We start from the raw sequence: 14884 nt of genomic DNA, 5'->3' as shown, positions 1-14884 counted from the left end.
CTTATTTTACTTTTGTTAAATTGTGAATTTAAAGGTTTAAAAAGAAAAAGGAACTATGCATATGCTTTGAAGAAGTATATGGGCAACATTTTAAGTCAAAATAGTACAATCTAAGGTTTTTAAGAGTTTGATAGAGGTATTGGATGTAATTTGGTTATGAAATGAGAAAATGACTACAATATGCTTTTATTTGGAGTTTGATTGTCATTTTGATTTTAAGTTGATATGGATGTTTTATCAGGAGCTTGATACAATGTTTGGGATGAACAGTTACGCTGTAATGAGAATGTTTTATTATGATATTGGTGCATAAAGAGAGTTATTATAACTTTGGGGTTTGAAATGATTTGGGAAGACTCATTATGTATAATAAATTGTCGTTATGATGGTTGGTGCTAATTTGCCTGTTTTTGGACTGCAGCCAAAGCAAGTTATGAAGTTCTAACTATCTAACCTATATAGAAATATAGATGGGATAAGTTTGGCTAAGGTCTATGTTTCATTTTGGAATCATACAGATTAAATTCTGATTTGGGGTAGTGGATGGTTTTCCTCATGTGTTGGACAAAGAGAGATTTGATTTGGTGAATTTAAATACGTGTTTAAATAGGGTTAACAAGAGTCTCTCAAGGAAAATTGTTGTGTGACTTTGATACAATATTTGTCACAGATTCTTTAAGGGAAGCGCAGGCTTCTTAGAGAGGAAGAGATGACGTTTAGTAATACGACTGAATTTATGACTGACTGATCCAAACAGAAAATGACTATTGGTGTTTTAACAGTTTTATGACTTTAGCTTCAGCAGTTTGACTTTATGGTAGGACTGTGAGAGTTTTATGTAATACTGCTAAGTTGAAAATGTTTGACTGTATTTAACCCAGAGTGAGAATTTAGTTTTTGTTTGAGTATTTTTTTTTTACAAGAATAACAGAATGCAGCAGACAGATGAAGAAAGGAATGGTGGAATGGAGATTTGGACTAAACCACAAGAAAAAGGAAGGATATGAGAATGAAATGGAGGTTGTATGGTCTGCATAAAACATTTACCTTGAGGTTTTGCTTAGTTCAAGATCATGCCTCTACAGTTTGTGTGATATCAAGTATACATACATTTTAACATACAAGGGGATTTTTAATGATTGCATAGTCATTTTGTCAGACTCATATGTGGAACAAGTAATATGGGAAAAGGAATTGAAACACGTTAAGCTTCATGGTTAAGGTTAGAAAAAGCATTTGAGTATTGATAGAAGGATTTTTCAGAGTTACATTTTGGAGAAGTGATACTTTTTAATGATTGTTGATGGTTGATAGAAGAAATTGTTGGAAGAAGTTTTACACGTTTCAGGCTTTTGGTAATTTAGATTATTCTTCAATGAGATTTGTCTTTGAGGATATATAATGATAGTGGGCTACACTTGGTTAAGGAAGTTATTTTGGTGTTGATAGGAGTCAACATTGTGTTAATTACTTCAAAATGGGATTTTGAAGATGAAGTCAGACGACAAGAAGTCAGTTACCTATTAACTGACCTTTGTGAGAATGTGCTTGTTTATCACTGTGCAACCTTTGTAGTCTTTGTGTGAGATCCACAGACAGGTGAAGGCTATTTCTCATCCGGTGACTGGACCGCTGCATAATTTGATACCAGGGGACTGGATTGTGGTGAAGGACCTGAAACTCAAGTCCTGGTGCCATACCAGATTCTCCTGACGACTAATTCGGCGGTTAAGGTTGAGGGGAGAGCAACGTGGATACACGCTAGCCATTGTAAGCGTGGGCCTTGCCTGGAGACGGAAGGAGAGGATGCGCGTTCTGCGTAGTACCAAGGCAATTTCCGAGCTGTACGCAAAGTGCGGTGTCGTTGAAAGTTGCTGTAAGCAATTTGATCGTTGTTTGCAATTGGTTCGACTAGACTACACTGCCTGAAAGAAGATTGCCTATAGCCAACTGAAGATGGATGAGGAGGATAATGGGAATGATATGTGATTCTATTGTTCTTTTGGGGGTAATGTTTGATTAAAGGGGTTACATTTATTTTCTTGCCTCCATATGTTATGTGTGGATGTTTTATATTATTATTATTTTTTTTATTTATTTTTTAAGTATGGAATGTAATGGCAATTTTTGACATAGTTACAATATCTATGTTTCTTTAAGCTGTAAAAAGTAAGTTCCTTTGTTATAGACAGAAACTGAGGTTCTGTGATGTGGTTTACTCTGTAGAATGGACACTCAGATTGTCTTAAGGTAGTTATGGTGTTGTTTTAAGTTGCCTAACTAAGATCCAGAGGGTCTTAGTTAGGCTTGGGGGTTGGGCAGAGCTGACCTGAACTGATCTTTTGGCCAAGGAGATGGCCAAGCCAGGCATCCTGTTTGTTGAAACTAGAAACTGCATCAACATGGGACACTGGCCTGGGGGGTTTTATTATCCTAAACTGTCACTGACCAGTGCTGACCAATCATGGTGACCGCTGTATTGATTGATTATTAACATCTGGTATCTGTTCATATAAGGGAGCCTTTCCTTATTGTCCGGTATCACTCTTGCGAACGATTTGTGTGGATAGCACCTCCTTCGTAATGACTGATCAACAAAGCTTTGTTTAATCATATGCAATTGTATAATCTAAATAAATTGTCTTAAAACCATATCCTTCTATGATTGGAGGGTCTGTCGAAAGACTGCATCTCCTTTTGATTGACAGTATTTTTGTACTATAAAAAGTCATCAAAGCTATTCAAACTCAGTCCCATCGCGGATTTTGCAACTGTAGTTGAAAGACAAACTGCAGCAACCAATTTCTTGGTATTTGCTAGGCAAAATTGCTAAACAATTTTCATCATACAGTTCATACAATTATACACCACGTTCCTTGTTTCAGTTTAACTTAATTTCCACATTTCCTCCTTCAAGATTAATATTTAGTGCTGTCAAACGATTAAAATATTTAATCGCGATTAATCGCATTAATGTCATAGTTAACTCGCGATTAATCACAATTAATCGCACATTTTTATCTATTCTAAATGTCCCTGATTTCTTTTTGTCCCAATCTTTTTTCAAATTTTTATGCTCTTATCAACATAGAAAAGTGGTTCGGATTGCTTTGTGCAAATATTTTTTTTATTGAAAACAACATTGCAATCGCCTGGCTTTGACGAGGGGGCAGAGAATTCGCATCAGCTGTGTGCTTGGCCATCAAGTGGTATTTCAGACTGGACGTGCTGCGATGATAGCTCAGTTTACAACGACAAAACACACAGATCACTGGTCTTGTCAATAGAACCATTTGGCAACTTTTTAAAAGCAAACTTTCCATTCAGAATCTTATTGGCATCCATTTCGGCATCTCGCGCTCGTCATCCACTCAAAACGTAACGTTAGCCTACTACCAGAGAATGTCTAATATCCGTAAACGGGCTCTGCTACTACTCTTTAGCCAGCTCGCAAGCCAAACGAGTGTCTGGCGTGCCTGTTGTTTTGTTTCCGGTCTAGCTAGATCCGGTGTGGTGTTGTAGTTTTTCTAACGTCGGTAGTTGTTGCAACAGCATGTGAAAAAAACTACAAAGTTTGCTAGGCCAAAAAGAGCGTTAATCGCGCGATAAAATAATTGACACCGTTAATTTGGGTTTGCGTTAACGCCGTTAATAACACGTTAAACTGACAGCACTATTAATATTGTTTTGTTAGATCGTTCATTCATTAATTCATTCAGTAGGTTAGGCTAGTGTCGTAGGGGTGAACTAGCCAGGGATAGTATAGGATGTTTTAGGATGTAGGCCGAAAATTAGCTTCACCTCTTTGAAAGACCAGCAGCCGCCACTGATATACATCTACTGCTCACCTCCTTCTGTCCCTGATTGACAAACAAACAGACACTTGTTGCATTGTGTGTGTAAGTGTACTCACAGTCTTGGCTTTGTTGAGGTGGGTCATGCATATGTAGCCCTGATCATGGCTTTTGAGGTATAGAAAGTAGAACGGGGCACACACCCAGAGGTAGAGGCAAGGCAGCCACACGAGCACCGTGTTCTGGAAGCAACGGGTCAGGTCCGGGTTGGGGGTGTGCCATGTACGGTTCCAATTCTGGGGGAGAAGGAGAAGTTTACTTATATTAGAGAATGTCTAACATAGGGAGAACTGCCACTCTCGGGGAAACTTCCGGGTTCTGAACTGGTTGAAGTTCCACTGTAGTTCCATGTGAGGGCGCTAACGAGCTAATGCAGAATGAATAGAGGTCTATGGAGCTATACCCTTCAAAATCCACTTTTCTCAGGATATAATTTTTTGTCTTGTAATTTGAATTCTGAATTGAAAAGGGGAGGCAAAAGAAAGACACTGCTGGCTGTTAGATTGTTTTAAAGTCACCTTTCTGTCCTAAAAAGCCTTTGAAAATGTCATTGACGTCATACGTCATACGTATGACCAGAGCTACTGCTTTATGGCAAGCTCTGGTCACTTCCTTTTTTCTCTCAAGGTATCGACAACCCAGCTGACAGGTTAGGCTCTCCCTTTCAATACACATGCTAGAAAGAGTTTTGGCTTGCTAATGTTGTTGCTAATGTCGCTAATGCTCTGACATTCTGATTCCGCTTCGGACGCCATCAAGCGGGAGCTCTGGTCGTATCAGTCCTTCACTAACCAATCAGCATTCATTAGCAGAATGCTAGCGTGTTATGGGTAACAACGACTCACCTTGTTAGAATTCAAATGGACATAAGTATTCGTTCATTCAACTTTCGACCTATAATCCATGTTGAACATGCTAAAACTACAATCAAATCGGAGATTTCTCAACGACAATCAGGCGAAAGAGACAAATTTAGCCGTTTAGCTCCATAGACTCCCATTCAACATGCATTCGCTCGCGATCACCCCCACTGGAACTCTAGTGGAACTGCAGCCAAATTCGGTACAATGGGGCTTAAGACCGAATCCCAATACTCCCGCTTACCCCTTACCCTTACCCCTTCCCCTTAGTTTTGAGCGTTCCCGTGAGAGCTAGTGGTGTCCCAATACTCTTTTTGAGCTAGGGGTAGGGCTAAGACTAAGGAGTATACACCCCTTAAAACCAAGTAAGATCGGGAGCTTACTTGAAACCTAGGGCTATGTGAATACTGCGCGACCGGCAACGATGGCGGCCAGATCATCCAGAGAGTCAGATAAATGTAATATTTTCGGCTTAATTAATTGATTAAAAATTGACAGTCTTGTTTTGTGTTATACTCAGTCCTGAACATATATATTTGCAACCATTTTCCTAATTGAAACGTTTCTAAAAATCGGTAGTTTGGTACGCTAATGTTACAGTGCTGAATTGCACAACAGTCCCGCATTTCTCTAACTAGCATGTCTACAGTTTTAAAGGTGACATGACATGAAAACTTCATTTTATGAGGTTATTTAACATTAATATGAGTTCCCCTAGCCTGCCTTTGGTCCCCCAGTGGCTAGAATTTTCGATAAGTGTAAACCAAGCCCTGCGTGTTCTTCTCCGCCTTTGACAAAATGAAGGCTCAATTGCGCTGTTTGAAAATCTCCCCCTAGTGACGTAGATAGGGGGAAGGTTACCTCCCCTCTCTCTGCTTTGCCCGACCAGATCATCTAGCCCACCCATGAGAAACTGAGCTACCACCGTGCAAGGGCGAGTGCGATATCGGTTTTTCCTGGAGAGACATCATGGCGAGCAAACAAACGGAGCATAACAGTTCCTCAGTGCTTGGATATACAAATGCAAGCACACATCTTTTTTTTTTGTTCCTTCATCCGAGCCTCTGCACAACCCGTATCTTAATTGTATCTTAATTGTATTTTCGCTGGAAATGCGCCAACACAACTTCCCAAAGTGTTGTATGTCTGCGCCAAACATTTCCTCAACTTGAGCCAACTCAAAGCTGGCCTTGCTGAAATTAAATTCTGGATCATTACTAAATCTCCTTGGTCAAGCTACAAACCTTGGACAAGTAAGTTAACTAACGCTATATCATGTTGTTGCTTTACTGTATATGGTTACCTAGCTTGCTACCCTTAGAATGTGGCTTTAACATAAGCTCTGCAGCTAACAGCTGAGTTACTGTTGCTAACGTAAAGATAAATGGCATCAAGTGTGTGTGTGAATACAAACGCTGTAACGCGAGTGTTGTACACTTCTTTGTTATTTGGATAACCGTTCTGCTGTTGGTGTTATGGCTCGCGATATCCGCCTTTCTCCACATTGAAATGACTGAGTGTGCACCTCTGCAAACCAGGGTGATCAGATGAGAATGGCTAAATTCGAGGCATTTTACAGCAACGGGGGCAACGAGCCATTGCGATACATCCTGTAAACATTAGCGCATGTTGCCGCCTCTCTCCTCCTCATTAGAATTTAAAGCTACAGACACAGAAACAGCGCGTTCTGAGGAAAGCTGATTGTGGGACTACTTGTAGTGGCTATAATTCTGCACCATGGCTGAATTTCGGGAAAGAGACTTCAGATACAGTATTAGGGGACAACTAAGGCCTATATAAAAGCATCCAAAAACAGCATGTCATGTCACCTTTAAGTAAACTCCATTTGCAGCGAATTTTGTTTAATATCAGTGCATAACACGACTTGCTTTGGAGATATTAATACGTGCTAGATGACCTACCTGTAACCAAGTGGTGTCCCATTTCTTAGGGATATGTAGCCCTTACCCCTCAATTTTGAGGGCCAAAGGCAAGGGGTAAAGTAAGGGGAAGGGGTAAGGGGAAGGGGTAAGGGGTAAGGGGAAGGGGTAAGGGGAAGGGGTAAGGGGAAGGGGTAAGGGGAAGGGGTAAGGGGAAGGGGTAAGGGTAAGGGGTAAGGGGAAGGGGTAAGGGGAAGGGGTAAGGGGAAGGGGTAAGGGGGAGTATTGAGACTTGGCCTAATAGAGTGGCAATGCTCTCCTTAAACAGGCTCTGCTTATATGGACCTCTTCCTCCTTCATGTCAGAAAATAAGCACTTAAGCTCCGAAACTCGTGCATGCTTGCAACTAGCTGCATACGTCATACTTTGCGACAACCAGTCGCGAGCTTGTGAGCTGCAGCTAAGGCATAGCAGAAAAAAGTCAGAATTAGTGATGGGAAGTTCGGATCATTTGGTTCTTTGCATCTCGTTCAGTAAAATGAACTAATCTTTTTTCGAGTCATTAAAATAATGTATCATGACAGTTTGTATGATTGGGTCATTTATTATCACACTAGCATTTAATTATCACGGCAGACAATTACACTGCACTAAACTGTAAGTGTAAATGTAAAGTGAAAATAACAAAACCTGTCAGTATGATGACTTGAGCGAATATCATGCATGTGCTACTAAAACAGCGGCCACGCGAAAGGGATTGAAGAAACAGTTTCCTCTACTAAACAATATAATGCGGGTCACGTGAAAAAAGGATCCAAAGACTCGTAGAAAGACCAAGTCGGGAAATGAACGAATCGTTCGTTCCCTCTTGCTACAGATGCAGGTCATGTGAAGAATGATCCAAAGACTCGTAGAAAGACCAAGTCGGGAAATTAACGAATCGTTCGTTTCCTCTAGCTACAGAGCCTATGCAGGTCACGTGAAAAATGATAGAAAAAAGTGGTGTCATTAAGGCCACGTTTACACATAGCCGGGTGTTTACAGAAACGAATATTTCTGCCCCTCCGTTTTCAAAAATAACGTCGTACACACAAGTACGTTTTCAAAAATGTTTCTGTTTACATGAACCCGCATATACGCCCCCGAGCGCCATTATAACTATGCCAAACCAGTTGGCGGCAGTGTAATGTGAAGGATAAAGCCATGCAAACCAATCAGAATGTTCAAAATCAACAACAACTAAGGATAACACGATCGACTTCCTTTACCTTTCAGGCGCGAGGTTCATTTGCTTGAATGATTCACAAATGCGATGCTCAAATATATTTCGTGATTCAGAAATGTAACGCAATTCACAATTAAATGACCCATTACACTAGTTCATGCAGCACCGGCAGGGCCGACAGCCGGCTGCAATGAAGCTGAGAAAGCCATTGACTGCATTAAGTCAGCCGGGCTGCAGGCGACGCCGGCGCTGCATGAAGTCGAAAGCACTTATTACCATAAACTATTAAGTTAAACTACGTTTTTTAGTCCCATACTGTGACGTTTGAGAACCTGAAACTCCGTTTAAGATAGTGCACACGCAAACACAAAAACTGAGTTTTCAGAAATCTCCACTTTCAGAAATGATCGTTTTCCGTGATAAAATCTCAGTTTTCGTGTAAATGAAAGGCCAAACCGCATGAAAATATATGCGTTTTTCTTCCGTGTAAACGGGGCCTAAGGGTCTGTGATATCGTGGTTAATATGGCTATTGCCTAGAGACAGGGCTAGAAATTGGCACCCGCCAAGCGCCAATGGCGTGTAGATATTTGGGCTGGCGACTAAATTGTGTCCGATGCTCCGCCATTTGGCGAGTGAAATGGCGGAGTACAGCTCCCGACTACCGCGCCCGTTATGGTTAAAAAAAGCTTGCACCGCCAACACGAACAGTTGTGCGCGCATGTAGATGACAGAAAACTGGGAACATACCTTTTATAACAGCTAGAGAATGACAGGATAATACAAATAGTTAGATTTAAAAATACTAAAAAGGTTGAGGATCACAGCATTTCGGAAAGCAATTCCCCATTGATCTGTCACATCAGAATTCTGATTTGGAAAATCCGAGCGAATGAAAAATGTCGCCTATGAAAAATGTCAGCGAATATGTTCTCAATAGTATGTTTCAAGTAGGCTACAGCCGAACCCTCGTTCTGTTTGAATCAATAGTAATCGAGTTGATAAGCGTGTCTTCTTGTCTGATCAATATGCAACTGTGAGGTGCGCGAATGGACAGAGCGGCCAGTAAACAGTCATTCCGCTGTGAGTGTCAGCCCGACGTGCACGAATACACCTGTACAAATGCAAATTAAATTTCCACTCAAAATGCTGACAAAACTTTGATTAACGATTTCCAACGCAGCCTCCATTGGTATTCTTAACCTGGAATTATAGTGTAAGCACGAACAAAAAATTTAAGGAAATTGTAAAACACGTGGGAATATATATATATATATATATTATTATTTATTTTTTTTGAGCACCAAAGACCAATTTTGACCCAGGAAAAACCCCTGCATTCTGAGAGTGATTTATAATGATATTAAAATCATAGGTAAAGGTTGTTTATGTCAAATAATTTCAGAGTACGTCTGAAATGCCAGGTTTAATTTTGGCCAGTAAAAAATATTATTGGCCGGTAATTTTTTTCATCTCCCAGACATTTTGGCTGGTAAGCCAAAAAGTTAATTTCAAGCCCTGCCTAGAGACAACTCCAAATACGTGATGAGTAGCCTACATTCGGGTAGTGTCTACGGTAACTAGTTGATTCAGAAGAACCAAAACCTGTTGCCTGAAGGCCAACGTAGTTAGCAAATTTGTGACTGGTGCATTCATGTTCCCCAGTAGCTTGCGGTGTAATGCAACGGATATCTACAAAACATGCGTTTTTGCTTGTGGGATCGAATCCCACTCAAATCTTTTATTTTCTTAGCTTCCATTTATTTTGGTGTGAATGGCTGTAATGTAGTGCTCACTACATTTGTTCAGAATATACAATTATGAAATGAATTTATTTCAAAAGATATAGCGAAGAAACACTCAGCCATAGGCTACACAAATCGCATAGGAAACGAATGTTTCCATGTTGTGTTATACGTATTTTGATTGTATTGTCTGGGTTAGCAGCGACGTTCTTGGTATTAATTTTGTGGTGTCAGAAGGAGCTTTGATGATGTGGTAAAGACAGCTATAGCCTCCAAACAACCCCAAATACGTGATTAGTAGCCTACATTCGGGTAGTGTCTATGGGAACCAGTTGATTCAGAAGAAGCCAAATCAAAATGTTACCTGAAGGCCAACGTAGTTAACAAATACGTAACCATTTGGCTAACTTTTCAGAGCTGGTATAGTTCACAGTTAGCCTGGCTGCCAGCCCAACTTATCCCCGCCCACAAAAAATGTGGTCGGGAAGTTGGGTCTGGGGGGGCACGTTTGGGGAAAAACTATGTCTGAACAGGAGCTGTTCGGACCAATGAAATTGTCAAGGCGGGCTTTATACAATGATGGACAGATGATCAACAGTAACGTAATCAACCACGTCACCAAAGAGAGCTTGGGTTGAATTTGTTTTCAACAAACAACATATTACGTTGCTCTTATTGGTTGTAGGTCTATCCCAGTAGTTCTCAACCCTGTCCTCAGGGTCCCCCTGTCCTGCTTGTTTTAGATGTTTCCCTGCTCCAACACACCTGATACAAATGCATGTTCGTTACCAGGCTTCTACAGAGCTAGATAACGACCCTTTTATTTGAATCAGGTGTGTTGGAGCAGGGAAACATCTATAACATGCAGGACAGGGTTGAGAACCACTGGTCTATCCAATTGAGGGAAGAGGCATTTGTTTTACTTGTTCCCATACTCACAGCCCAACGGAGAGTTCTCAGACTAATATTCTGACTTGAATTATGAGTATGAAAACGTCAGGCAATGTAGTGCGCACGTGGCCCATATGCCTACTTTCATATTTGCCGCAGCAAATATGAGATCCGACTTGGAAATCGCCAGTAATATGTTTGTGAATTTGTGACGAATGTGGTGATAGAGGCAGACTGATAGGTGCACGCACAGCTGGGGAGCCAGTTAAATTGGGAACCAGTTGGGACGTAACACCGGCAAACAACACGCCTCTGATTGTTATAGTATAACAGTCAATAGTGCGGTGAAGTGATCCCAACTTCCAAGTTTATTTTGGATTGCCTGACTAGCTAGCAATTTAGGCTGCTGTACAATAAGGTTTGCTAACTAGCGAGATAGCTGTCTGGCGTACAAAAGTGAATTTTTTCTTACAAATCTGCTGCAGTAAAAATGATGCAGTTTATCAAGCAAACAAAGAAAATATCTAAACCTTGTTTGTTGTATACACAACCAAAATATCACCAATCAGTGTTACACTATTCCAGCACACATACATAGTAGCCTCACCGACACAATAACGGCCTAGCTAGTAGCTTGCTGCTAACCTGCATCCTAGTATCAATATTATAGGCAGCTACTAGCTAGCGTTGCCCTACGAGAACGTGAGCAAAGCCGTTTGCTGCTAATAACAACTGGATAAACTTTGTAAGCTGCTATCGAAAGGTCGCTATGGGAAAACTTACCCAAAATGGATCGGAACCGTCAACACTGCAGAACTTGTCAATACCCATTCGCCGAAGTTTAAGTTATCTTTAGCTAGCTAGATAATTTGGTGGTGCTAAAGCTTTGGTTTCATAACCCCAGTCTGTGAAAGCGCTTCTGGACATCAGTGTAGAGAAGGTTACAGACAGAGGGCGCTATAAGCCGATCTCTGACCGTATGATATTGTGGATGGATGACAAATGCCACTTTGAGCAAGTCTATTTAAATCTTTTGAAAGAGAGTAGGCCTACTGAAGAAACCAGAAATTGTTTAAATAAACAACATTCCTTCTTTAAGAGTGATTTAAGAGTGGGAAGTCATACAGGCTGGCTACCCTGTGAACAGTCGCACAAAAGTCTGCATAATCACAGAAACCTGAGGTCTCTAATAATAACATAAATCTGTGTGTGTGCGCACGCGCGCAGGGGGGTATTCGTCGTAGCTCGCTAAGCAGTTTAGCGAGCTAATTTTCAGGCTAAGATAAAACACGCCCCTATTTTTGGTTCGTGGAAGCAAGTTTAGATAAATCACCATAGTAACATATCAATTAGCACTAACCTGCTCGAGAGCAGGCTAACGTAAGTGTAGCTGGATAAGCTTGCCACACCCCCGGAAAATAATTGGCAGCTCCCTTTTTGAGAGACCCAGCTGACCAAGGAGATATAATTCGATTAACTTTCCATACCAATATAGTTCTTCACTATCGCCAAGATCCTTTATTTCACACGGATGAGTTCTTGTTTGAGCAATATCGATTCAGCCGACAAGGACTCATTTATTTGCAAGACCTTCTCGGGCCGTACATTGCAAATATCACACGCCGCAGCAAGCTATGCTTTATGAGCTTATGCTGCTGTATGTGAATATGTAACGCTATGTTCTAAGAAATGTCTTATCTGTTGTGCCTGTGCTTTTTATGTTTCACTGTGGGAGAGTGGGAAACGTCATATCGATTCCTTTTTATGTCTTGACGTGAAGAAATGGACAATAAAGCTACTTGAAACTTTTACTGTGCTTCAGACTCTCTGCATAGCCTTGAGGTTTTTCGCGTCAGGTAGGTTACATTTTTATACAGTATAGGCGATGCAGAAAACATTGGCAAAGCCACAGCATGCGTTGCTGTAAGAAAAGTGTACTTGGCGCTTAACCAGTTGATGAATCAATTCATCATATTCCTGGCGATGCCCCAGTCAATGAAATCAAAGAGGGATCTACACATAGGCCTACATGCATATACACATACATAGGGTGATATCAGGTAAAATGGGCCATTTAAGGTTTGGGGGTCCCAGCCCTGACAAGTAACAGGGGATTTGATTGCTTTATGGTTGCTATGGTGGGCGGGCCAATAATTCAAACAAGACTGCACCAGAAAGCTGCATGGTAAGTAGCCTGGCATACCAAATCTAATTTAACTATTATAAGGATGATAAATCTTTTTTTTTTTTTTCACATGCACATAAAAAAACTATGAATATCTGTCTTGATGGCATCAATCACAAATAATGTTGTTAGTTTGGTATATGAACATATTTTTTGAAAAAGTTATGTTTTTCTTGGTGGTCCAATTTACCTTAACCCACTGAGGTAAAATGGGCAACATGGTTTCAGATAAAATGGGCCATCATCTGTGTCACTCACAAACACACATACACGTGTTGGAGTGTGTGTGAGGGTGTGTGTGTGTGTGTGTGTGTCACACCATGACCCCCCCAACAGTAATAATGGTAGTAGTTTTTTTATGTACAGTGAGTATGGCGAAGGAGAAGGAAGCGAGAGGAGAGGAGAAAGGGAGAAGGAAAGAGAGACAAAAAAGAGAGTAGGAGCAAGGACCAGAGAGGAAAGGATACAAAGATGAAACAGGGATGGAAAGGAAGGCCAAACAATTACAATCTGTGGAAAGAGGAGAGGATGAAGGGGGCCTTAGATTAATACATGGAGGGAGAGAAGAAAGGAATTACAGTGAGTGTGCACCTCTTATCAAGAGCATGGGGTGTGCCGCAATCAACACTGCAAAGACGCATCAGTGGAAAGGTGACTGGCAGTGAACATGTGTCAGGGCAGAAGCCCTACCTTCCACAGGAGGCAGAAAGGGAGCTTGCTGCCACCCTCAACACATTGGCGCAGAGGGGGTTTCCCTTCACAAAACGTGATGTCCGGCAAGTGGCCTTTGATTTTGCAGCCAAGAACAACATTTCTGGTTTCTCCAAGACAGCAAGGAGGGCCGGATATTATTGGTTTAAGAACTTTCTGAAGCACAACCCAGAGCTTTGGATGTGCAAGCCAGAGGTCCTGTCTGCAGCACGGGTTGCTGGACTCAACAAAGAGGTGGTTAGCCAGTGGTTTAACCAGTATGAGAGCCTTTTGGTCAAGCTGGGTATTGAGGGCACACCGTTACATATATATGAAACTGTGACGAGTCTTGGCTTCAGGATCATTTTTTTTAAATTATGGCACATATGAATATGTTTGTTTAATGCAGTTTAAATGTTTTGTGGCTGTATAAGCAACTGTGTTTTAAAAGTAAATTTGATGATAAATTACAATTTCCCTTTGCAGTTTCACTGGCCCATTTTACCTGAAAATGCTTGTGCCAAAAAAGTTGGCACAGTTGATGTTTCAAGAACTGTAGGGCCTAAATAATTTTATTACATCATTTTAAAAAAAAAGATCAAAAACAGTAATTAGTAACATGCAAAAGGCATATATGGTATTGTATTATTGTCCCAAACGATTTACCAAAAAGTGGCCCATTTGACCTGATATCACCCTAGTACATGCGCTTTCAGTAGGCCTACATATATCCTCATAAGTGTCTATGAATTCGTATCAATTATACTCTTTGTTTTTATACTTATTCTGAAAAAGTTGATATCATAATTTTCGCTAGCAAGATCTCATTCGATGATTAATTTCCATTAAGCCTACTGCCAGCAGACACATTTAAAGAAATGTGATCTGATTGATCGGGGTAATAAGGCACTAAAGATGAGCCATTTTACCAAAATACGCATTTAGTTTATCGGCAATTTTTTTGCCAAGATGCCTGTCTTGCTCTGGCAGCGGTGTTTGACTTAGCCATGATAATATGCTTATGCGTCTTCGTAGAGACTCATTATAATAGTTTGCTCAGATGGCGAGAATATCACCGCTCTCTCTTTCGTCTTTTCCGCCATCATACCGTTAGAAAATCACGGTTTTGGTGATCGACCTTTCCTGCCTTTTGAAGTGTGGCGTGCTCGTGCACTTGCCCTGATAAGTTTAGCCTGATTGAAATTAAACACATGATTTGGATGCGGATCAGCCGTCAACGAACCGATATTTGCGGTTCTCAGTTAGCTCGCTAAAGTTAACGGGCTAAAGGGACAATGGATTAGCTTAGCTTCAACTCTTACGACGAACGGGCCCCAGGTGTCCTTTTTATAATCCAACGCGGAGTGCAGGCTGGAGGGGTCCGTGTACGTTGTGGGTCCGTGTAGCCTACTTTGCGGCCAACGTATTTTCGTTTTGAAATCAGAAAACCATAATCGGGCACCGAGCTGTTTCCAAACTATCATTTAGAAATAGGAAAACAAAAAACGGAAAACAACAAATTTGCCGTTTTTTAGTAGTAGTAGTAGTAGTAGTA

General features: G+C 41.0%; 1 protein-coding gene across 3 annotated transcripts in view; it reads right to left on the bottom strand.

Annotated features, from left to right (window-relative positions):
* Positions 1-14828, bottom strand: part of abcc1 (ATP binding cassette subfamily C member 1 (ABCC1 blood group)) — a 121678-nt gene extending 106850 nt beyond the window's left edge. For 2 of the 3 annotated variants that reach the window (XM_084677105.1, XM_084677106.1), the window contains exons 1-2: positions 14652-14828; positions 3914-4090 (exon numbers count right to left, since the gene is read on the bottom strand). In XM_084677105.1, coding sequence (XP_084533231.1) covers positions 3914-4090; positions 14652-14813 — 339 coding nt within the window. In that variant the 5' untranslated portion in view covers positions 14814-14828. Of the gene's footprint in view, positions 1-3913; positions 4091-11237; positions 11584-14651 lie in introns of those variants that run through there. The other variant, XM_084677107.1, reaches the window with a different exon arrangement.
* Between the last annotated feature and the right edge of the window lie 56 nt (positions 14829-14884).

The sequence above is a fragment of the Hypomesus nipponensis genome, chromosome 17 (genome assembly GCF_054491055.1).
Source record: "Hypomesus nipponensis isolate SF chromosome 17, ASM5449105v1, whole genome shotgun sequence".
In the NCBI taxonomy this organism is placed as follows: Eukaryota; Metazoa; Chordata; class Actinopteri; order Osmeriformes; family Osmeridae; genus Hypomesus; species Hypomesus nipponensis.
The sequence above is the reverse complement of the archived record's forward strand: the minus strand, read 5'-3'. Positions and strand labels throughout refer to the sequence as shown.